The 23213-nt window shown below is 39.9% G+C and overlaps 1 protein-coding gene across 3 annotated transcripts in view; it reads right to left on the reverse strand.

Annotated features, from left to right (window-relative positions):
• rmnd1 (required for meiotic nuclear division 1 homolog) overlaps window positions 1-23213 on the reverse strand; it is a 70270-nt gene that overhangs the window by 38165 nt on the left and 8892 nt on the right. For all 3 annotated transcript variants that reach the window (XM_060831057.1, XM_060831056.1, XM_060831055.1), the window contains one exon: window positions 1469-1577. In XM_060831057.1, coding sequence (XP_060687040.1) covers window positions 1469-1571 — 103 coding nt within the window. In that variant the 5' untranslated portion in view covers window positions 1572-1577. The remainder of the gene's footprint in view (window positions 1-1468; window positions 1578-23213) is intronic.

A 23213-nucleotide genomic window follows, 5' to 3' on the forward strand; every position in this document is an offset into this window, starting at 1 on the left:
GTGCTCCAGAAAAAAAGTTAATCCATTTTTGGCAAGGAAGTGAGACACCATGGGTTGCCTCTTGCCACAAACTGCTGTATGATTTGTGTCATTCCTCCATCAGTTCCATGAAAAATGGATTCTGCTGTCACTGTATTAAGTTGTTGTCATATTTGCGGAATATTAATCTGAAGGTGGCTTCTGCGCATTGGACGGGGAATGGAATTACTAGGGGAAATGGGGAATTCAAAATAATCAGGTCAGGAACAGCAGTGTCAACTATGTACAATTTAATTCTGGATTTCAAATTTCACATTTTCAAGCTGTATAGTGGCTGAATTGTATCTGCATTACTCAATCAGGCTGTATTTTAAGAGATTGCGCACAAACAGGTATTCAAAGTATTCAGAAAAGATGGTAGATCTGGAACAGCAACAACACCCAGAATGATGGATGGGTGCAATATGTTCTTCCCCTGCAGTGGAAGGAGAAACTTGCAGTCTCACCATTTGATTGGAGGCAGATGTGGAAGTGAGCAGGAATGTTAACTCATGCTATACAAAGCACAACATTATCTGCCATGACACCCCTTCTGTTAAGTGCTGAAGGGAGTCTTCAGATCTAAGTAGATATCTGGAGTGAATCTTAAACTTTCCAAAGGCTTCCTTAATGAAAAAGCTGACTGTCGATATGGCTTGCAACTTATTAGTGGGTCCTTCACAGGTATTATGAACCAAGTTTGAAAGTTGCATCCCCTCATCTCCTACAAGCTAGCCGTTAAGTGTGCTTCTTGGTTTGGAAAGGCTTGGAATATTGGACTTATGCATTAAAGATGCATCATGATAGCTCAGATATCCAGGATGTAGAATTGGTAGCATACTGGAAAGATCCAGATGTGAAATACCAAGTGGTGATCAATTTTCCACCTCCGCTGAAGCATGGCACTAGGTACAACAGGGAAAAGGTCAACCTGTAGAAAGCTGGTGTTGTTTGTCACTATCTGATGCACCAGGCTCTGTCCTGCCCTGATCTTCTAGAGAAGGTGGTACTGGGCTGCTTCTCACATTGCTGCAGACCTCAGGTTGCAATGACAACTATAATACTGTTGGGAAGAGAATTTGAGGACTTTGACCCAGTGACAATAAAAGAATAGTGATATAATTCCAAGACAGCATGGTGTGGGGCTTGGAGAGGAACCTGCAAGTGGTGGTGTTCCTGTGCATCTGCTTTCTTCACCCTTCTAGGTGGTAGAGGCCATGATTTTGGAAGATGCCGTTGTTTGAGCATTGGTGTGTTCCTACAGTAGATCTCGTAGATGGTGAACACTGTTGCTGTGTGTGTCGGTTGTACAGGGAGTGAATGCTGAATGCTGAAAGTGATGGATGGTATGTCATTTAAGCAGGCTACCTTTTGTCCTGTGTGGTGTCAAATTATGATTATAGCATTTTAAAAAATTTCACTGATGCACAGTGTTAATGACTATTCTTACCTCTGGGTAGGTCTGTTATTTCATGATATCCACTTGACATCAAATCATGGCAAAGGTTTTCTAGGTGATACTCATCAGCTGTTGCAAAGGCTGTACATTTCATCAGATCCTGTCCAAACATATACAGAGACAGAGATAAAACAATCTGATGACCAATCCAACAAGAGATGCACAAGCCAACAAAGTACAGATGATAATAACATCTTCTCTGCTGTGATGAGCACTTATGCAGTTCTACTTTAATGTACATGGAACGTTGCATTTGTTTAATAGCTTGTTCTTTTTCCCCAATACCACTCCTGAAAGAAAATGAAGACTTTGTCTTATATATATGTTGGTAAATATGCGAGCTGACTTGACTGAATATTTGCTGCAAACATCTTTCGTGTTAATTTGCTACCTGATACCGATCACTTCTGACTTTCATAGGATACGCATCCTCATTCACTAAACAGTCAACTGTGCTGAGAAGATTTCCACCAAAGAAATGATTCTTTGGGAACCGTTCTAAGGAATAGGAGCAGGCTATTTCAGACCTCAAGCCTGTACCACCATTTAATTAGATCATTGCTGATCTTTACCTTAATTTTATCGACCTGCCTTGACTACTCTTAATACTCTAACAAATATTTTTCTTCGTTTTGATTTTAAAATCGATCTAGCCTCAATAGCTTTTTCTGCTAACATCTGTCTAAGCGCTTTCTAAATTCATTTCCGAATGGCCCAGCTCTAACTTAAAATTATTCAACACAGCAGTGATGTTTTATTTCCCTTCTACAGGGAGTTCCCAATGCCTTTAAGGCTGCACCTTATGATAGTAATTCAGAAACCAATTACTGAATTACAAACAAGAATGCACATCTGTCTGCCAAACTTGTCAGTTGTCATTATTTTCACACAAAATATTATCAAACAAACAACTGGGACTCGCCATATTCAATGTCTTTCTGCTCTAGCTAAATCAAGTGTAACTGAAAGACACAGTGTAGAGTAGGCTGATCAGTTGGGCCGGAAGTTTTCAAAGTCAATGTTTTCTCCTTTGAACTGTGAAACATTGACTCTTCACATCGGTGAGCCTAATTTGAGAATTCCTTTGAGTTTTCACAATTCCTTTAGTCAAGATATGGACATAAAGGAACAAAAAATTGATTAAAAATTAATACATGATTTTAAAAAGGTTTTATACGGAATGCTATGAAATAAAAATTTTGATTCCTCTCCAACACTTGGGATTTTTTTTCATCGTAGAGGGAAACTAATGTCATAACTGGCCTGAAGGGAACCTATCAGCACTCCAATGCGAGCCTCAGGCATTGCAGATATATCAACAAAGCACTGAACATAGCAATGATCACTTGTTCCATTAGAGGCTAGAAGGGGGCAAGTGAAAGTTGCAGCATGAGTTGCAACTCCATTGAGCGATATAAGGGAAACACAATTTTTTTGCACAACTAATGGAGAAAAGGAAAATGTTTTTCAAAGGGAAGAATATACAAAGAGTAGGGTATCTTAATCAAACCCACACCGGAAACAGGAAAACAATAAATGTTATAACATAATTAATGAAACAAAGTTACATTTTCATTTACACTTTAGAATCAAGTACAAATTAGAAGCAAGACTGAAAACAGGCCATTTGAACCCTCAAGCCTGCTTTAACATTTGATGAAACCCAGGGTGATCTGATTGCAGCCTTTCCTTTTCCTACAAATTCTGGTCCAAATTTCCCAAGGAATGGCAATACCTTAAGACTGCCACTACATTCCTATTTTTTTTTCCACTACAAGTGAGTTCTGCATTTCTGGCCCAAACATCCATTCCCAGCTTCTTCAGAAATATGGAGCATGCCTGAAATACAACTATTGCCATATAGTACTGGATAAACAGGAGAAGTGAAGTCATATCCCTTTTTAAATCACTAGCTGATATGTTCGACCAAGTGTTTAAATGTCTCAAAAGCTTTCGTGAATTATACTATTTTCAGCTCTATTCTAAAGTAGAAAATGTTTTCAAAAATAATATTCAGAATTATTAATTATGCCATGGCCAATGTTTCTTTGTTTAGGATGCTAGGGAGCAGGCGGTCACTGTCCGTGGTGTGGGGTTGAGCACTGTCTGTGCTGTTGGTAATGGTGATCGTTACCTGCAAGAGGGTCGAAATGTTGCAGTTGGTGCAATAACTGCATCCAGCAGATTATACTCTTGAGCAGGCTTTACACATATAAAAAGTTTAAGTACATCCATGAAAAAGAAAACAGCTTAAGTATCAGGCATACAACCCAACACTGTTTGGTTCAAAAACAGAAATTGATGTTTGCTTCCGGTCATTTTGTTCAACAGTCATTGGAGTCAGGGAGCACATTGGACAGGACAATAGCTGTAATCAGAAGTGTAAACTTGCTGCTTAAATACAGTGGATGTGCTCAGTAAGCTTCGCAGAGTCAGGAAAGAGAGGTCACATCTAGAGTGGGACATAGCCAGACTGTGTATATGGTTCAGGGAATTTGGAGACAGCATGAGAACCTGGTGTAGAGGTGAATAGGTGCTTTTTGCTTGCTTTTTTTGGCTCATAGTTTGTATATTTTTTAAAAACAGGATAAACTGAAGCCCAGGATCAGGGGCCCAGCACAAAAGACATCACACATAAACATAAGTTCATTGGTTGGTGATAGCTATTGGCCAATGGGCTGGGAAGTGGCAGATGGCGTTTAATTCAGATAAATGTGAGGTACTGCATTTTGGGAAAGCAAATCTTAGCAGGACTTATACACTTTATGGTAAGGTCCTAGGGAGTGTTGCTAAACAAAAAGACCTTGGAGTGCAGGTTCATAGCTCCTTGAAAGTGGAGTCACAGATAGGATAGGGAAGGCGGCATTTGGTATACTTTCCTTTATTGGTCAGAGTATTGAGTACAGGAGTTGGGAGGTCATGTTGCGGCTGTACAGGGCATTGGTTAGGCCACTGTTGGAATATTGTGTGCAATTCTGATCTCCTCCCTATTGGAAAGATGTTGTGAAACTTGAAAGGGTTCAGAAAAGATTCACAAGGATGTTGCCAGGGTTGGAGGATTTGAGCTATGGGGAGAGGCTGAACAGGCTGGGGCCGATTTCCTTGGAGCATCGGAGGCTGAGGGGTGACCTTATAGAGGTTTACAAAAATTATGAGGGGCATGGATAGGATAAATAGACAAAGTCTTTTCCTAGGGTCAGGGAGTCCAGAACTAGAAGGCATAGGTTTAGGGTGAGAGGGGAAAGATATAAAAGAGACCTAAGGGGCAACCTTTTCACACAGAGGGTGGTACGTGTATGGAATGAGCTGCCAGAGGATGTGGTGGAGGATAGCACAATTGCAACATTTAAAAGACATTTGGATGGGTATATAAATAGGAAGGGTTTGGGGGGATATGGGCCGGGTGCTGGCAGGTGGGAATAGGTAGGGTTGAGATATCTGGTCCGCATTGACGGGTTGGACCGAAGTGTCTGTTTCCATGCTGTACATCTCTATGACTCTATGACTAATTAGAATCCAAGAATCCCTAGAGTGTGGAAACATGTTATTCGGCCCACTGAGTCCACACTGACCCTCCAAAGAGCATCCTACCTTGATCCACATCCCTACCCTATCCTTGTAACCCTGCATATCTCATGGCTAATCCACCTAATCTGCGCATCTTTGGACTGTGGGAGGAAATCCACGCAGTCATGGGGAGAATGTGCAAACTCCGCACAGACAGTTGCCAGGAGTTGGAATCAAACCCGGGACCCTGGCACTGTGAGGCAGCAGAGCTAACCACTGAGCCATTGCTGCCCCATCTATTATCAATAACTCCCAGATTGAAGGTAAATAGAGGCAATATTTACAGGCTACAAACATAAACGATCGGTATAAGCTTTTAAAAATAAAATTAAGAACTAAGTAAACAAAATAGAGATGCTGGGCCAGGCAATATGTTATAACTACATGCTGTAGGAGCTGGTGGAGCCCATTGTGGTTTATTTGTTACAAACTACTCAGACCTCTCGGCATCATGGTAGTCCACAAACCCACCAACACACTAAAACAGCAGCTAATGAACTTAAAAGATCCTATACAGACAACAAGCAAAACAAATGACAATTACAAAAATCTTGCAATGACTGTATGGGCTGCCAGAGGAAGTGGTGGAGGATAGCACAATTGCAACATTTAGAAGTCATCTGGACAGGTTTATGAATAGGAAGGGTTTGGAGGGATATGGACTGGGTGCTGGCAGGTGGGACTAGATCGGGTTGGGATATCTGGTTGGCATGGACCAAGGATCAAGTTGGACCAAAGGGTCAGTTTCCGTGCTGTACATCTCTAATGACTACATCAGACAAGCACGTAAAAAACTAACCACCAGAATATACAAACACCAACTAGCCACAAAAAGACATGACCCACTATCACTGGTATCCTTACATACAGACAAAGGAGGACACCACTTTGACTCCGATAACACATCCATCCTAGGACAAGCCAAACAGAGATACATACACAAATTCTTTGATGCATGACATTCCAATCAGAACTCTATCAAGAAACACATTGATTTGGATCCCATCCACCATCCTTTGAGAAAAAGAATGGGAAATGACATCACCCACCCAAAGAAACCTAAACACAAATAGAAAGCGGGACACACCACCAGTGCTTCACCGGACTCTCACTGATGATGTTACCTAGTATAGTGATGAAACATCTGAAAACGAACCTTCCAGCCCAGTAAGCAAATTTATATCCAGAACCTCAACCTGAGCTACAAACCTTTTCCAAAAAATCGCAAAACAGGGGCTGTCTGCCTTTTGAACAAAAGAAAATTTACACTCAATGAATAGTAATGTCTCATGACTCAAAACTACTGGGTGTTAATCAAGCCCTTTCTGGCTCATTGTGTCTGATGCTGTAGTGCTCTATCATGGTGAAGACGATGTCCTTCCCATTCTATATCCTCATTCTTCTCCACAGAAGCCTGTTGTTGTTTCCTCAGCTCTTCAGTATCCATCAATCTCCTTTTTGCCTGTTCCAGTTATGAAGAGCACAGCATGCAGGGATTATGCAGAACACACTGTCTGAAGAGTATCATCAGACTCCTCAGACAAATTCAACCACTGGAATTTCACCTTCAGCAGGCCTATCATCTGTTCCATGATGACCTTAATGGAATAATAGGTTGCACTGTATCTATGCTTGACCTCAGTCACAGTTGCACAATGGAGACATCAGCTACAGTTGCAGAGGTTAGCCCTCATCTCCCAGCGTCCATCTTTTTTAATACCTGGCCCTTGAAATGTAGCAGGAACCTGAGTTGTCAAGGATTTAGATATCATGGCAATTTTCAGGATGTTTGGTGCAGATCCCCAAAATGATTACACTGATTACCACAGATGACTTTTACAGACCAAACAGAATCCTGGTCTATTGGTTATGTCATCCATTATAGGATACAGTATTCTCGACTTCCGTAACCTTCTGCATCTGGGTGAAGCCAATTAAGGTGGCAAAACTGAGTGCATGAGCTACAATACTGATGACATCATAGGGAAAGAAGATGAAGCAGTGTGATCTGACACAAATTTCTTCAGTAACAGTGTTGATACATTTGTGGGTTGAGGATTCAGAGAGTGCACACAGGTTCTTACTGAATTCTTGGAAGCAGCCAATTGTATCAAAATTTAGTGAAAATGTCTCTTGCCTCTCACTTGGATAATATAGCCACCCAAACCTTCAGTTCACACGTCCTTTTCCAGCACATGATTCTGTTACAGTATCCCAGGACATCCTCAGTCTGTGGCAGCCATGCACTTGCTTATCTTCAGTAGGTAAAGTCGAGGACAATACATTTTGTGCCTCCTGTGTGTGTTCTGTATCCTGAGGGGACATTTTGTTGCAATTTCTTGTGGAGGCTGTTTCATAGCCATGGGAGGTTGCTGCTCGCCCTAGGTTTGCTGATTGGTTAGATTATCCTCAGTTTCTTAGTGCCTTTATTTACAGTGTCCTACTACAGCAGGAACTGTTACCAATGGATCCAATGCATATATATGGGTAACATCAGAAACAAAAAAGGTCCTTGCTAACGTGAGCAGTCAGCATTCACATCACAAACAAATTACAGTTCACCTTAGTCCTTGATAGAGGACACATGGGAGACTCTAACTTCTTCTTTCTTTGCACTCCCTGCCAACTCCAGCAGTTCTAAGCTTAGCTCTGAGCAGGTTGATGAGAAAAATATTCTCACATTCCCACTCGATTCTTTCAGTTGAGTCTTCCTCTCCCTACTTCACCTCACTGTGCCCCAGGCATACTAGAGATGACAACTGCTGTGCTGTACTGTCCCCCTGTCAAAGCCAGGGAAGTGGTGACCAACGATGACCCCACCTCAAACACAGTAACTGTAGCCACAGAATGCTGTATCATCTTCTATCCTCTTACTGTTACTTGACCACCTTCAAAATTACTGTTATTATTAAATATGGCAAGATTAGGCAATGATGAATTCTTGATACACAGAAATTGGACGCTCACTACTCACAAGCTAAGGTTCTCGTTTTGCCATTAAAATCTTGGATGGAACAACGGACTTTAATTACTTGACCCTGTGAATCTCATTTTTTCTGATCTTGCCATTGCCTACAGTTTAGGCCTTGGGAAGATTCTGCTGAACATTTTCCCTCCAACATTAAATGATTTGGTTGAAAATAGTATAATAAACTAACCTACTTCAACTACATTGAGTTTTTGTTTTGGAAGAACATGAGGTAAAATCTAACTTTCTGCAAGTAAGGTATGCCCATTTGCAATTCACTGGTATTTCTGAAATCCACCCAAAAATATATAAGTATATGAAAAAGGACTGTTTCATCCTAACTTCATCATGCAAACGATCTCCCTTTCCTCCCACTGCAGTTTCTCAGTCTCCTGGGACAGACAAAGACAGACAGAAAATAATTTAGGGCTAATTTAGGAAAAAAGCTCTGGGAAGTTTACATTTGACCTTCCCTCCACCCTCCATGCAATAAAAGCAAGCTACAGGGGAAAACAGTAATTCGGATATAAAAATGTGGTTTTGGAGAAAGAAACATTTCCCCACGTAACCAATTTCCTTTTGGAAGTTATTGTTGAATCTGCTTCCACTCTCTTTCAGGCAGTGCATTCCACATTGTAGAAATTCATAATTTGAAAAAGGCGCCTAAGCTCATACCTGGTTCATTTACCAATAACTTGAAACCTATATTGTCTAGTTTCTGACCCTTCAGGCAGTGAATTCAATTTCTCCTTATTTATTGCATCAAATTCCTTTATGATTTTTAGATAATCTATTAATTCCACCTTCAACATTGCCATTCTGAAAGCAACACAGCTTATTTTTTGATTGTAACTTGAATGCCATACCCTCCAGTTCAATTCTAGTATATCTCCTGTGAAATGAATGTGATACTCAATTTAAGGCTTAATCAGCAATTTAAGAAAGGGCCAGAAAATCATTCTTCCTTTATTACTTTATGTCTGTATATAAAGCCATGGCGCTTTAATGTTAACAGCCTTCTAAACTTGCCATGATGCTGTGATTTATGTATATAAACTCCAAGTTTCTCGGTTCATGCAACCTCATCAAAACTGCATTATTTATTATAATATTTTATATTGCATCTCTTCATTCTTCTAATTAAAACACATCAGATCACACTTCTTTGCATTAAGATTGCATCTCCCACATTTGCCCATTTCACAGTCTTCTATTCTTCTGGGGCCTATTATTATCCCCCAAATTGCTTACTACGCCTCGGAGTCATTTTCAAACTTGCAAATTATTCATTGTATGTTCCCTGTATATCTCTCATACACATGCTCTCTCTCAGACACACACACCCTGCCATACTCTCACCCACGCACACACCCTCTCATAGCATATACTCCGTCACACTCACGCATACCATCAGACACACGCGCACACACAAGCTGTAGGCAGTCATTCCATGTAACATTTTATAAATTTCTCCTTTGGAAACAGAACCAGTCTTACTCAAGATTGGAATACAGCCAGACTCTAACCTCACACCTTGAATGCATTTTTGAGCGGAGTTGTCACCTTGTTTTAATAAAGCCCTGAGTTATCTCGGGAATGTGACTTGAAAGAAGTTCTGGGATTTACGTATTAATGAACCAAAACCTGCAACCCATTCTAAAAAGATGAAAGGCTTAACATCAATCTAGGTTTGTTCAATATATCGTATCAGTTGCGTGACACTATGATTTTTTTGCTATAAATTCTGTGTCCTACGATGTTGCCCCACTAGCTACCTGACGAAGGAGCAGCACTCCGAAAGCTGTACTTCAAAATAAACCTGTTGGACTAAACCTGGTGTTGTGGTTTTTATCTAAATGTAAGATATTGTTATATATTAAAAACAGTGGTTTTAATTCTGATTCACAGGGGGTACCCCTGTACGTTATTCTCCAATCTGAAAAACAGTTGGTCTGCTTTCTGTCCCTTAGACAGCATTGAATCCACTGTTCCTTTCATTTGTTGGGTTTCAATTTTTTTTCCAAGTCCATCACCTGGCACTTTACCAAATGCCTTTTGAAATTCCATAAACACAATATTGACTTCACTATTTTCACCTGCCATTACTTAAAGAACTATGAGACAGGCTAGCTGCACCAGTTGCTAGTTCCTGCCAGTTCCATTTGCCTTCCTTTCAATTATACATCCTTTGATCCCTTTTTTCAAATCACATTCACGAGATAATTTAAGGTTTTATAAAAAAAAGTGACATCTCAGCTCAGACAATGCATTACAGGTGTGAAGTTAGAGTCAGTCTGTATTTCAATCTTGAGTCAGATTGGTTCTGTTTCCAAAGCAGGAATTTATAAAATGTCACACGGATTATCTGCTTACAGATTGTGTGTTTTCTGAACAAAGTAGAATGTATCTGCAAATACAATTCTGCAAATGCAAATTCACTGCATAGACTTGTATGAGAGTGTGCATGTGAAGGAAAGAGAGAGAGTGTGTGTCTGGGAGAGAGGGAGAGAATGCTAGTGTGTGTGTGTGCGTGCATGCTTGATAGTGTGCGTGAGTTTGACGGATGAGATGGTATGTGCATGGGTATGAATGTGGCTGGATGTATGTGTCTGAGAGAGAGCGCGTGTGTATGAGAGATATACAGGGAATATACAAGGAATAATTTGCAAGTTTGAAGTTGACTCAGAAATGGAGTAAGCAATGAGGAGGATAATAATAGGCTCCAGAAGAACATTAAAAGATTGGTGAAATTTCCTGACAGCCCCATTTGCCTTTCAATTATATATCCTTTGGTCCCTTCTTTAAAGCCAAACTCTTGATATAACTTAAGGTTTTATTAAAAAAAAAGGTGACATCTCAGGTCAGGCAATGCCTTACAGGTGTGAGGTTAGAGTCTATCTGTTTTTCAATCTTGAGTCAGACTGATTCTGTTTCCAAAGGATTCAATTCACATTGTGAATTCACTATCGTGCTTCATTTGTTTGTCCCTCTCATCAACATATTCTGTTACTTACTCAGTTGGCTTTTTCCTTCTCTTGCTGGTCTGCCTTTTCCTCATTCTTTTCTGACTTTCAGATTTCTTCTTCCCAGTTTCTCATCAGCAATTGAGGACGAATGGGGTCTGAGCTCAGGTATTTTAAAGAAGTAACCCTATTTCTCTGATGGAGGGATGAGATTAATATGACTGCCATTAGTAATTACAAAGGAATGAAGGCAAAGTTGGCTGAAGCTGACTGGGAAAGGAGCTCAGCAGAAAAAACGATTTGAGGAAAACGGCAGGTGTTTAAGAAAATAGTGAACACCTCACAACAGAGATACAGTGACGCAGAAGGATGCTGTGAAGGCAATGTGTTGCAGCAGTAGTATGTGGAAAGTGACGGTGCGACTCTCAGTGACAGCATCCAAAGCAAGTGTTGATTGCTTGAGGAATTTCAGCTCAGTTGTTGAGGTGAAGTTTGGGTTGTGGACATGGGAACACAGTGTTTCAGGAGACAGTCACACCTTTAAATTAACTACATCATGATCAGAGTCAGGACGGTGTGTCTGCAAGTGAAGTAGGTAGGTATTGAAATCTAAAATTTAGCTTTGAAGGAGCTTCAACCTGTGATTTTGCCCAAAAGGCATGAAGTTCTTGCTCCCAGAGTGGATGGGGACACAGAAGATGAGCAAACTGACCACAGCATCATAGTACAGAGTGCCATTCAAGTGGGGGGAGAATGGAAACTGTTCTCTGCTGCCAAGAGTCAATAAAGGCAATTACAGAGAGGTGAACAAAGAGTTGTCTAAAGTGCAATCAACAATGGGTGGCTAAAAAGCTAATTAAAGGGGAGAAAATTAATAATGAAAGTAAACTGGTAAGAAATATAAAAATAAATAGCCAAGAGCTTCTCCAGGTATATAAAAGAAAGAGAGTAGCTAGAGTAAGTGTGGGACCCTTGGAGGATGTGACTGGGGAATTTATAGTGGGAAACAGGAAAATCAAAGATATTTCACAATATATCGACATTTTGCACTGGTCACCAGAGTGGAGAACACCGTAACCATCCCAAAGGTATCAGGGAAGGTGCTAATGAAGGAAAGGTCTTGTCATACATTTTATTATTAGGGACAAGGTATTTCAATAGAGCAGAAAACAGACAAATAGACAGCTTCTTCTGATCTGCATTCAAATGCTTTAATGGAAATAGCTGCAGACAGCAAACTAGTCTCGAACTTCCTGGATTCTGGGAGGGTTCTAGTGAATTGGAAAACCATAAATAGGATGTCCCTGTTCAAGGAGGGAGGAAGATAGACAGCAGGATTCTATAGGCCAGTTAGCAAGACATCTACCATTGGAAGAATGCTAGGATCCAATACTACAGAAGAAATATCAGGACACTTAGACACTGAATGCATTCAGAGAGTGTCAACATGGTTTTGTAAAAAGGAAATAATATTTGACAAATTTGCTCGAGTTCTTGGAGGATAAGATCCCAGAGGTACTCACTTAAACTAAGTGCAGCAAGTTCAAGTGTATGATAATGCAGGAAGAAAGTATTGTAGCTCTAAATTAGTAATTAAGTCACTTACATCCACTGACGTGTTAGATATAGGGATACTGGTGTATTATACAAATAGTGTTTTAGGCACTGTATCCAGAATAGCGTTTGGAGATCTGCGCCGGTTGTTTTGGGCACTATACAAAAGCTGTTTTGTTTCTTATCTATTAATAAAGGGGTATTTCCAGATTAATAGAGCTACATATTTACAGTGTGTTTAAAATCTTACACTTTGTTATAAGTAGATAGATTGGATTATTCTATTTTAAATTCATTCTTTTTATAATACACTTCTTTTTTGTTATGAAAGCAAAATTTGCAGCATTGCTTGTTGTGCTTCAGTGAGAGAGCACTTTGTTCAAACCAAAACAAATAAAGTTATGAACTCTCAAGTTGGATCCCGTCTGGAATCTGATTTATCTGGTAATAACATCTAGTTGTGTTATAATCCCAGCAGATTAAAAGTACTTTACAAGTAAATTGCTGTTTCACTTAGAGGGTGCATTTGGGTCCTTGGACAATGAGGAGGGAGGAGGTAAAGAAATCAGTGTTAGACCTTTCAGAATTGAATAGGAAGGTATTATGAAGAGGTGTTAAGAGTAAAAGATGAGTGGACTAGTCACGGCAGAATATTCACAGTGGATGGGAAAGGTGCTTGGTGATGGCATACTGCCTGGAGGTGTCATAAATGCAGCCTTGTCATGCCACACATTTTAAGAATATGGAAGAGGAAATGAAACTAAATAGAAATTATATAAGGTTGAACATATTTACAACATTTTTAAAGGCTAAAATTTTAAGAGCTGAAAGAAAGCAATACAGATGATGAAAGTAGAAACATTACCTAACAGCTTTCGGATAGTACAGAAAATTTCCATGGCAGCCATGAAACAGCTGAATAAAAATTTCATGCAAAAGAGATGTTGAGAAAAATCCAAGTAACAGTTTAGTTGTACAAAGGAAGTGGTTCAGACTAACAGACACAAACATATCAATGGTTTAAGCATTTAATTATGTTTGCCAAAGGACAAGTGTATAATCTGTTGTTTATCTTGCTCAGTTATAAGTCTTCACAGTCTCGCTTCAAGAACATACGTGAGAACTTCAAAAGCTATTTAAAGAATTGCATCTGTTCACATTCAAGCATCATAAATTTACTTTAATAGCTTTTGATTAGTGTGGGGATTCCCCATTGTTTTATCAAAAAGGAGCCAGTTATAAGATTATAAAAGAACTTTGTTCAGTGGCTGTCAACCAGATGTTCTTGCACTTGTGGACTTAATAAGGTGTGAACAAATTGTGCTAATTTTAATATTTCAATCTGCGCAAACTGATGTCTACATCTCCCACTAAAAAGGAATTGAATAGAAAAAGTGACAATTTTCCCTGTTCATTAAATCAGTTCATTAAATAAGACAGAGTGTACTACAGGATTTTTATTTTACGTGAATTGAGTGAAGGCAGTCCCCAGTTTCATAATGGTGTCCTTCCCACACTCACTATAGTAGCTGTTTCTGATCCTTGTTGGGTGCCTGGAAGGCAGACTCCTCCAAGGAAGTAAAATGATAAGCACAGTTTGAGGAATTGAATTCATGCCAATCCTCTGCACATGATCTATGATGTCAAACTCCTCCTCAGATCACCAGCATTAGGTATGTCAGTCTTCAGCAGATTAGAATCACTCCGTAAAATATCAACAAACAGCTGAGCACACCGGACACAAAGATCCTTGGCCCCGTACAGCAAACCACGTTGTTGTGCAGAACATATGTGCTCCAGTACTAGCCACGCCCCGAGCCAAGCTGTTCCAGATAATCTACAACACTGGAAACTGAACCAATCAGGTGGATAATTACCCAAAGTAATGGTCACAATACAGGACAAATTCTTCAGTACGGTTATTACTGTCTCATTAGTCTACTCTCAATCATCAGCAATATTTGACAGATGTCAACAACAGTGCTACCAAGCAACAGCAATAAATCTATTCAGAGATCCTGATGGAGCCTTTTACCAGATCACCATAAAGCCTTGTTCAAACATCTGCAAAAAGGTTAACTTTGAGATGTGAGATGAAAGTGAAAGTTCTTGACATCAAGGCAGCATTCAATAGTATAGTATCAAGGAACTCCAACAAAATAGAATCAATAGGAATCAGAGCAGACTACTAAGAGGCATACCGAGCACAAAAGAGATGATTATGATTGTTGGAGGTCAATTAACCCATCCCTGAGACATCACTGCAGAAGTTCCCCAGGGCAATGTCTTAGATCCAGATACCTTCATCTGTCATGGTTAACGAGTTTTCCTCCATTTTTAACCCCCAAGCGGAGGTATTCACCAATGATTACAGTTTCATTCTATTCAATTCCCCAGATAATGAGGTAGTCCATGGTCACTTGCAGCAAGACATAACATACTAGAAGGGAAGATTCGTGCCACGTAATCGCCAGTTTATGGCACTTGAGTTAATCTCCAACAAGACAGAATTCAACCACCCCCAGTCCTATTTCAGAAACACAGACAATGGGGAATAAAACCGGAGCTTAACTTATACATACTTCTTATTGTGTGCAGAGACACACATTTTACAAACATTCTCCTTCAAATACAACACAGTTTTGATCAGCTGTAATATAAAATAGCACAAAGGAGCAAGGAATAAACCAAGAAACTACAGGCCAGCCAGTCTAAACTCAGTGGTGGGAAAACTATCAGAAGTAATTCAGAGGGACAGAATTAAACAGCACTTGGAGAGGCAGGGATTATTCAAGAACAGACAACATGGTTTTGTTTTAGGTAAGCCATGCCTAACCAACCTGATTGAATTTTTTTGAAGAGGCGACCATGTATGTAGATGAGGGCAATGCATTTCATATTGTCCATTTGGGCTTCAGCAAGCTTTTGATTAGTCCCATATGGGAGAACGAAAATGAAGCTAAGAGCCCGTGGGATCCAAGGAAATTTGGCAAATTGGATCCAGCATTAGCTGAGTGGCAGGAAGCAGAGGATAATGGTTCAAGGGTGGTATTTGTGCAGGCAGCCTGTGTTCAGTGGGGTTCTACAGGGACCAATTTTGGGGGCTTTGCTGTTTGTGGTCGATATCAACAATGTATTCTTGAATTTAAGAAGGCTGATTAGTAAATTTGTGAATGATACGAAAATTGGGGGGTAGTAAATAGTGAGGAGGACAGCCCGAGAATACAGAAGGATACAGATACGCTGGTTAGATGGCCTGACCACTGGCCAATGGAATTCAATCCAGATAAGTGTGAAGTGATGCACTTAGGCGGGATAAGCAAAGCAAGAAAACAAAGAACATCATTAGGGTTCTGGGAAGCACTGAAGATCAAAGGGTTTGCACGTCCATCAGTCCCCTAAAGATAGCAGGACAGATAGATAAAATAGGCAGTAAATAGGATACTTGCTTTTATTAGCTGAGGCAGATAATTTAAGAACAAGGAGGTTATGATGGCACTGTATAAAATATTGGTTATGCCATAGCTAGAGTATGCTGTACAGTTCTGGAATCCACATTGTAAGAGGGATGCGATTGCATTGGATGGGGTGTAGAGTAGATGAACCAAATTTTTGCCTGGTCTTGAGAGTTTTAGTTATGAAGAGGGATAGGATAGATGGATTGTGTGCTTTGGAGCTTAGGAGACTTAAGGGAGGGCCAATGATTGAGATGTACAAACTTACGAGGGGCATAGATAGAATAGACAAGAAGGAACTTTTCCCTTGGTATAGGGATCCAAACCAGGAGCATAGATTTAAAGTAAGTTGCAAGTGGTTTAAAGGGGATGTCAGGAAATACGTTTCACCCAGACAGTGGTGGAAATATGCAAGAGTGGTAGAGGCAGAGACCCACATAACATTTGAAAAATATTTAGATGTGCACTAGTGCACAAGCAAAGCTAAAGGGTCACGTGCTGGGAAACAGGATTAGAATATAGGTGCTTGTTTTTGACCAGCAGAGACTTGATTGGTCAAAGGGTCTTTTCTTCTGCGCTGGAAGCCTATATGATTATGCGAAAGCAAGTACTGCAGATGCTGGAGATTAGAGTCAAGATTGAAGTGCTGCTGGAAAAGCACAGCAGGTCAGGCAGCATCCGAGGGCAGGAAAATCGATTCCTGATCAAGGGCTCCTGCCCGAAATGTCAATTTTCCTGTTCCTCAGATGCTGCCTGACCTACTGTGCATTTCCAGCACCACTCTAATCTTGCGTATAAGACTATGGCATGCTCAATTAAATGAATTGAATTGGCTTTATTGAATAACTGCAGTAAAATGTTTGCAATCGCTGTCTATGGCACTATCTTAGATGCAAGATGTGTAGGTACAGATATTTAAGTATTTGGTGCAAAGTTGAAAGAATAATAAATATAAGTCCAGCATAAGAACAAAAAGAAAAAAATGTACTTGATTTACAGTCCTTTCACCCAAGTCCGTGTCAGCACCTATCCTCCAGACTACATCGCGTCAAGTCTCCAATTAATCCCACCAACTGCACAAACAATTAATATACTTGACAATCAATGAAATTGCTGTTATACCAATGACTAGATTCTTTGCAATGTTTAGGTAGGACCCTTCCCTGTGAGCCCAAAGGTTGAAGGTTCACAGTCCCAGTCCAGCCACTTTAACACAAATTAAACTGACTTTCCAGAGAAATAGGTTGTCCCTTGGTTGAGACTTCAAACAAAGGCTCATGTCTGTCAGGTGGAGATAACAGCTCCCACAAAGGTTCTGATTAAAGGTTACAGGGTATCATGGCGGTAGTGTACCTGCCTCTGGGCCAGAAAGTCTGAGTTTAAGTTCCATATCTCCCAGATATATGTGTCAAAACCCTAGAATTCCCTCCCTAATAGTAGGGTGGACTTCAATAGTCCAAAAAGGTGACTTACCACCACCTTCGCAAGGGCAATTAGGAACAGACAATAAATGCTGGTTTAGCCAGTGGTGCCCATACTCGTTGAATGAATAAAAAGTTAATCCTGCTTCTGAACTTCCACATATAAAAAAGGGAAAATGTTGAAGTTATCGACACAATCCAAGACAAGACTTTTAGAATTAGGTGCATCAAGATGCACTAATAACATTCTCTGATCCCAATTATCTTTTCAGCAATCCTATATCTGAAAAGTATCTTTGAAAACTAGCATTATTTTGCAATCATTTAAAGGAAAAAAAATCATTTTAAATCTTTCCGACCTAATGTTACCATCAGGAACTTGCTGATAAAAATCTCCTTTGACTACTTAAAAGAAAGAAAACATTGGCCTGTAGAGAACCTGAAGGGGAGTAGGATGAATCTGACAGCTCTTTTAAAGAGCCAGCACAGGCTAATCAGCTGAATGACATCCAACTGTACAATAAGAGTTTACGATGTTATGAATTCAGAAAGACAAACTTGGAGCTTAAAGAGTCTTTAAATCCTTACAACACTCAAGAAGCTTGAATTTCAAAATTTAGGCAATTTAGTCAAATTACATATTCATCCTCTGGAAGGGTTCAAATGTACTAATTCCAAACTCAGTTGGGGAGCAACAGCTAAACTCCAACAGTAACTTTGTCAGAATTCAAAAAGGCTGATAAAAGTAACACCAGTACAAATTAGCGATCTGACTGGTAGGTGAGTTGCATTTCAGAAAGGTAAGAATTGTAGCTCCTTTTTAAAGGAAAATTTCATTTTCTAATTGGCTTAAATTTAGGGTGAGATTTTTTTTTTAAAGTCCAGGTATGGCATGGGAGTTCAATTCTAGTGTAGAACAGCCCGTAATATGTGGGAAGTCTTCATCTGGTTTGGATGGCCAGATCTGTATGAAGTACCAGATAAGAGCTTCAGTGTCAGCTGGGGGTATGGCAGTGCGTTGTGTTATGTGGTGGGCATTTTTAAAAAAAATTGGTTATCCTGCAGCTTAAGATAGAGCAGCTAGAGAAGGAACAGGTGACCATTAGTTAGAAGAAATAAAGCAGGTAGGCAGTCAAGAAAGCATCAAAGTGAATCTTATTCAATAAATATGTTTCTTTGTTAGAAAAAGGTGGGTGACAGTTTCTCTGGAGATTGCAGCCAGAACTCAGCCGCACAAGGGGAAGCGGAGAGGAAAAGTTACAGTCATGGGAGACTTGATAGTGAGGGGCACATTCGGCATTTCTATGGCTGTGGAAGTGACTCGAAATTAGTATATTGCCTAACTGGAGCATGGATCAAGGATGTCACTGAATGGCTACAGGAAATTCTGAAAAGGGAGGGGAAACAGTCAGCGGTTGTGGTTTATAATAGTACCGATGACAATAGGTAGAAGAAAGAGGTCACATGACAAGAACTAAAGGATCTCAACAGCAGGTTGAAAAGCTGGATCTCAAATATTGCAAGCTCTGGATTACTTCTGGTGCCAAGTACTACAGAGTATAGGAATAGGTAGATAAAGCAGCTGAAGTGTTAGTGCACAACAGAGGATTTTGCATTCCCAAATCACGGGGTCTGTTTCTGGGAAAGGTGGGATCCTGTACAAGTCCAACAGGCTGCACCTGCACTGAAACAGGATAAAGATCCTTACCTGGGGATTTGCTAGAGCTGTTGATGGGTGTTTAAACTAATTTGACAGTACGGGGTGTAGGTACAATAATGGGTGATGCATAGATAAATATAGAAGAAAAGCCAAATCATTGTGGCAGACAAGCATATGCAGTCAAATTAAAATACAAGGGAGCTTGGTATTTATTTTAATGCATCTGTGGGTAAGGCGGATGAGTTGAGTGTGCTGATTAACACGTGGTTATGATATTATTGATGTCATGGGCAGTTCAATATTCTGAGGTATAAAATCTTCAGGTGAGGCAGGGAGAGATGTAAAAGAGGTGGCATCACAGTATTGGTCAAGGAGTCAATTCCTGCAATAAACAGGAATGACATTTTTGAAGGCTCCTTAACAGACCATATGGTAGAATTAAAACACAAAAAAGGGAGCAATTACATGATTAGGAAAGTACAGTAGGTTTCAAAAATACTTGAGGAAAGATAAAAGGGCAGATATCAAATTTTTGGCAAATCTCAAGAGAAGTTTAAAAATAATTGCAGGAAATTTTAAACTTACTGAGACAAAATGTGAAATGCTTAAGAAAGGTTAAAATTCTTAAAATATATCTAGGAGAGCTTTTCAAGACAGCATGCAGAAAGTCCTTCGAAAGACAAGGCAGAGCTGGACCTAACTTTAGGGAACAAAGCTGGGAAAGTGTAGAAGTGTCAGTAGGAGAGCATTTTGGTGATAGTAGATTTTACTAAGTTATGCTCACTATCTCATTAGTGGGAGTCTTTCAAAAAGGAATTAATGAAACTACAAAGGTCAGCATGTTCCTGTAAAGGTGAAGACCGAGACCAAATATTCTAGAGGATCTTGGACATTGATGAGTATACAGGATTGGATAAAGAGAAACAAAGGAAGCCTATATGGTACATACCAAAGATTCAACAATATCAGAAGCCCGAGAGGCATATAGAAAGTGCAGGAGTTTACTTAAAATAAGTTAGGAAAGAGGCATTAAAAACCACTGCCAAGTCAATAAAAGGAAAATCTGAAGGCATTTTGTAAGTATATTAGAGAATGACCAGAGAAATAGCGGGGCACATTAAACACCTAGACACACTAACTTCTATATTCATGACTGAGAAGAACGATATAGACATCAAAGAAGAGGACTGTGATATCGTTTAACAAACTGCAATTGAGAGGGGCTAGTTATGAGCAATTTAAGTGGATTTATAATTGGGTATGTTTCCATGCCCAGCTGACATGTGTCTCAGGCTGCTATGAGAAGCATGGAAGGAAATTGCAGAAGTCTTGACATTAATGTCAAAGCCTCTCTGAACTTGGAAAAGGTGCCAGAGGCCTGGAAGGTAATAATGTGATACATTATTCAATATGGATTATAGGGATGCGGGGATTGTAGGCCAGTGGGTAGGGAAACTATTAGAGCAAATACGGAGGGATAGAATTAACGTCCATTTGGAGAGGCAAAGATTAAATAAGAATAGTCAGCATGACTTTGCAAGGGAGAGATCATATCCGACAGGTTTGGCTGAGTTTTTTTTAAAGAGGTGACTAGATATACGGATGATGGCAGTGCAGTGAACATGCTGTCTACATAGACGTTGATAAGGCTTTTGACAAAGTCTTGCATAGAAGACTGGTCAAGCCAATTTGGCAAATTGGACCCAAATTTAGCTGAGTGGAAAGAGGCATATGCTGATGGTAAAAGATTGCTTTTTGTGACTGGAGGTCTGTGTCGAGCAGTATACCGCAGAGTTTGGTGCTAGGTCCCTTACTGTTTGTAGTGTACATTATATTTTAAACAATACTGAAGGAAATCTGATCAGTACGTTCACAGATGACATGAAAATTGGTAATGTGATAAGTAACAAAGATGGAAGCCTTAGACTACAGGATGATAATTGATGGACTGGTCAGATGGACAGAACAATGGCAAATGGAACTTAATCCAAAAAAGTGAAAAGAAATAAATTTTGGGAGAACTAGCAAAGCAAGGGAATATAAAATGAATGGTAGAACCCTAGGAAGTACTGAAGATCAGAAGGACCTGTGTGTAGACCACAGGACAGGTGGATGAGGTGGTTATGAAGACATATGGGATACTTGCTGTTATTAGGAGAGTGAGGATTGCAGATGCTGGAGATCAGAGCTGAAAATGTGTTGCTGGAAAAGCGCAGCAGGTCAGGCAGCATCCAAGGAGCAGGAGAATCGATGTTTCGGGCATGAACCCTTCTTCAGGAATCCTGAAGAAGGGCTCGTGCCCAAAACGTCGATTCTCCTGCTCCTTGGATGCTGCCTGACCTGATGCACTTTTCCAACAACACATTTTAAACTACTTGCTATTATTACTCAGGGTAGTAAATGCAAGAGCAGGAGGGTTATCATGGAGCTGTACAAGATGTTAGTGCGGCCACATGTTGGAATACAACATGCAGAGCAGATTCACCAGATGCTTGCCCAGTTATGAAGGGAGATTAGACAGACGGATTGTTTTTCTTAGAGCAGAGAAAGCTGAGGTGAGACCTGACTGAGCTGTACAAAATTAGGAGGAGCACATGTAAAACAAAAAGAAGTGATCTCTTCCCTCTATAGAGGGATCAATAACCATGGGGAACAGCTTTGAGGTAAAGGTGGAATGTTTAATGGGGATTTAAGATAGAATGGTTTCACTCAGAATATGAATAAATATTTAGTACTTTCTGCCACAAAGGAAGGTTGAGGTGGGAACCATCACAATGAGTATTTAGATGAACACCTCAAGTACCATAGCATAGAAAGGTACCAGACCAGAGTGGGAAAATGAGACTAGTATAGGTAGGTGTTTGATGATTGGTGCAGACACAGTGGCTGAAAGGCCTCTTTCTATGCTGTGCAGCTCATTGGCTCTAATGAAAGCTCTTCCTCAGATTCCATGATTGTGTGTATTTGCATAACACTCTAGTTTTAAATGTCCTTGACTAAACAGAATCAAAATTGCTCAAAATATTTTTCTTTCTCAGAAGTGCAAAATCCAGAGTTCATAATGGATACTTTTGCCAGAACTATCACACTATCAACTGAAGGGGATACCAATTACACGTGTGCCTACAATTCTTAATATGCCAGTTTCAGCATATGCATTGTTGGGAAAGCATGCATTGGTACAGTATGCAGTCCAACTGGAAGTGACTCTTTCTTCAGGATGTAAGCATTTGTGGCTTGGATTTATCAATTTGTTTTAAAACATGAACAGAATATTTTTTCACTTAACTATTTCCAAGGATTTTGTCTTTAGTTGGAGGGGAAAGATAGTAGGAAAGTGAATGGAGGTTTATGAGGAAAAAGGGCTGGAAGTGTAAAAATAAATGCAGCAAGCTGGTGACAGATTTTGGTTCTCTGCCCAATGCATGGGAGATCATCCACATTATCATACATTTTGTGCGACGTTGTAGCATCACAAGAGAGCTCACATTGAGTTGAATCACAGGAGATTTTGTCGAATTGATTAAAAATCTAAGCACTCAACTGATGTTCATACAAGTAAACGGGCTAGGAACAGTTATAGATTATTTAGCTCCTTGAGCCTGCTCTGAAGCTTAAGACCACAACTGATCAAAGCACTTTCAAATCACTTTCCTGGGTACCCCCTCCACACCTCAACTCTCTTATTAATCAAGAATCCATCTACCTCAGTCTTAAATGAACCTGCCTCACTGTCTTCTGGGGAAGACAATTTCACATTCTCAAATCAGAGGGAAATTTTTGTCATCTGTCTTCAATTGGAAACCCCTTATTTTTAAGCCATGCTCCCCAGTTCCAATCTCTATTACAAAGAGAAGCAATTTTGTCAAGTGCATGCTTATCCTTTAGTGGTGTATAACTATGTCAACTCAAATGAAGCTTTCACACATTCCATATGTTGGTTAAAATTGACCTACTCACTGAAAGTAAGCACTTCCATTGTGACTCAAGAGATTACAGTTCTACACCACTACTCCTAACATTGCATCATATTATAAAGAAGTCATTATCATTGATAACAATCCAATATTCCTGCTGGAGGGTGAAATATTTACACAACATCAACAGGAAGCACACGTCAGATATAGACAGCAGAGATCGTGTGAATC

The sequence above is a fragment of the Hemiscyllium ocellatum genome, chromosome 10 (genome assembly GCF_020745735.1).
Source record: "Hemiscyllium ocellatum isolate sHemOce1 chromosome 10, sHemOce1.pat.X.cur, whole genome shotgun sequence".
Taxonomy (NCBI): Eukaryota; Metazoa; Chordata; class Chondrichthyes; order Orectolobiformes; family Hemiscylliidae; genus Hemiscyllium; species Hemiscyllium ocellatum.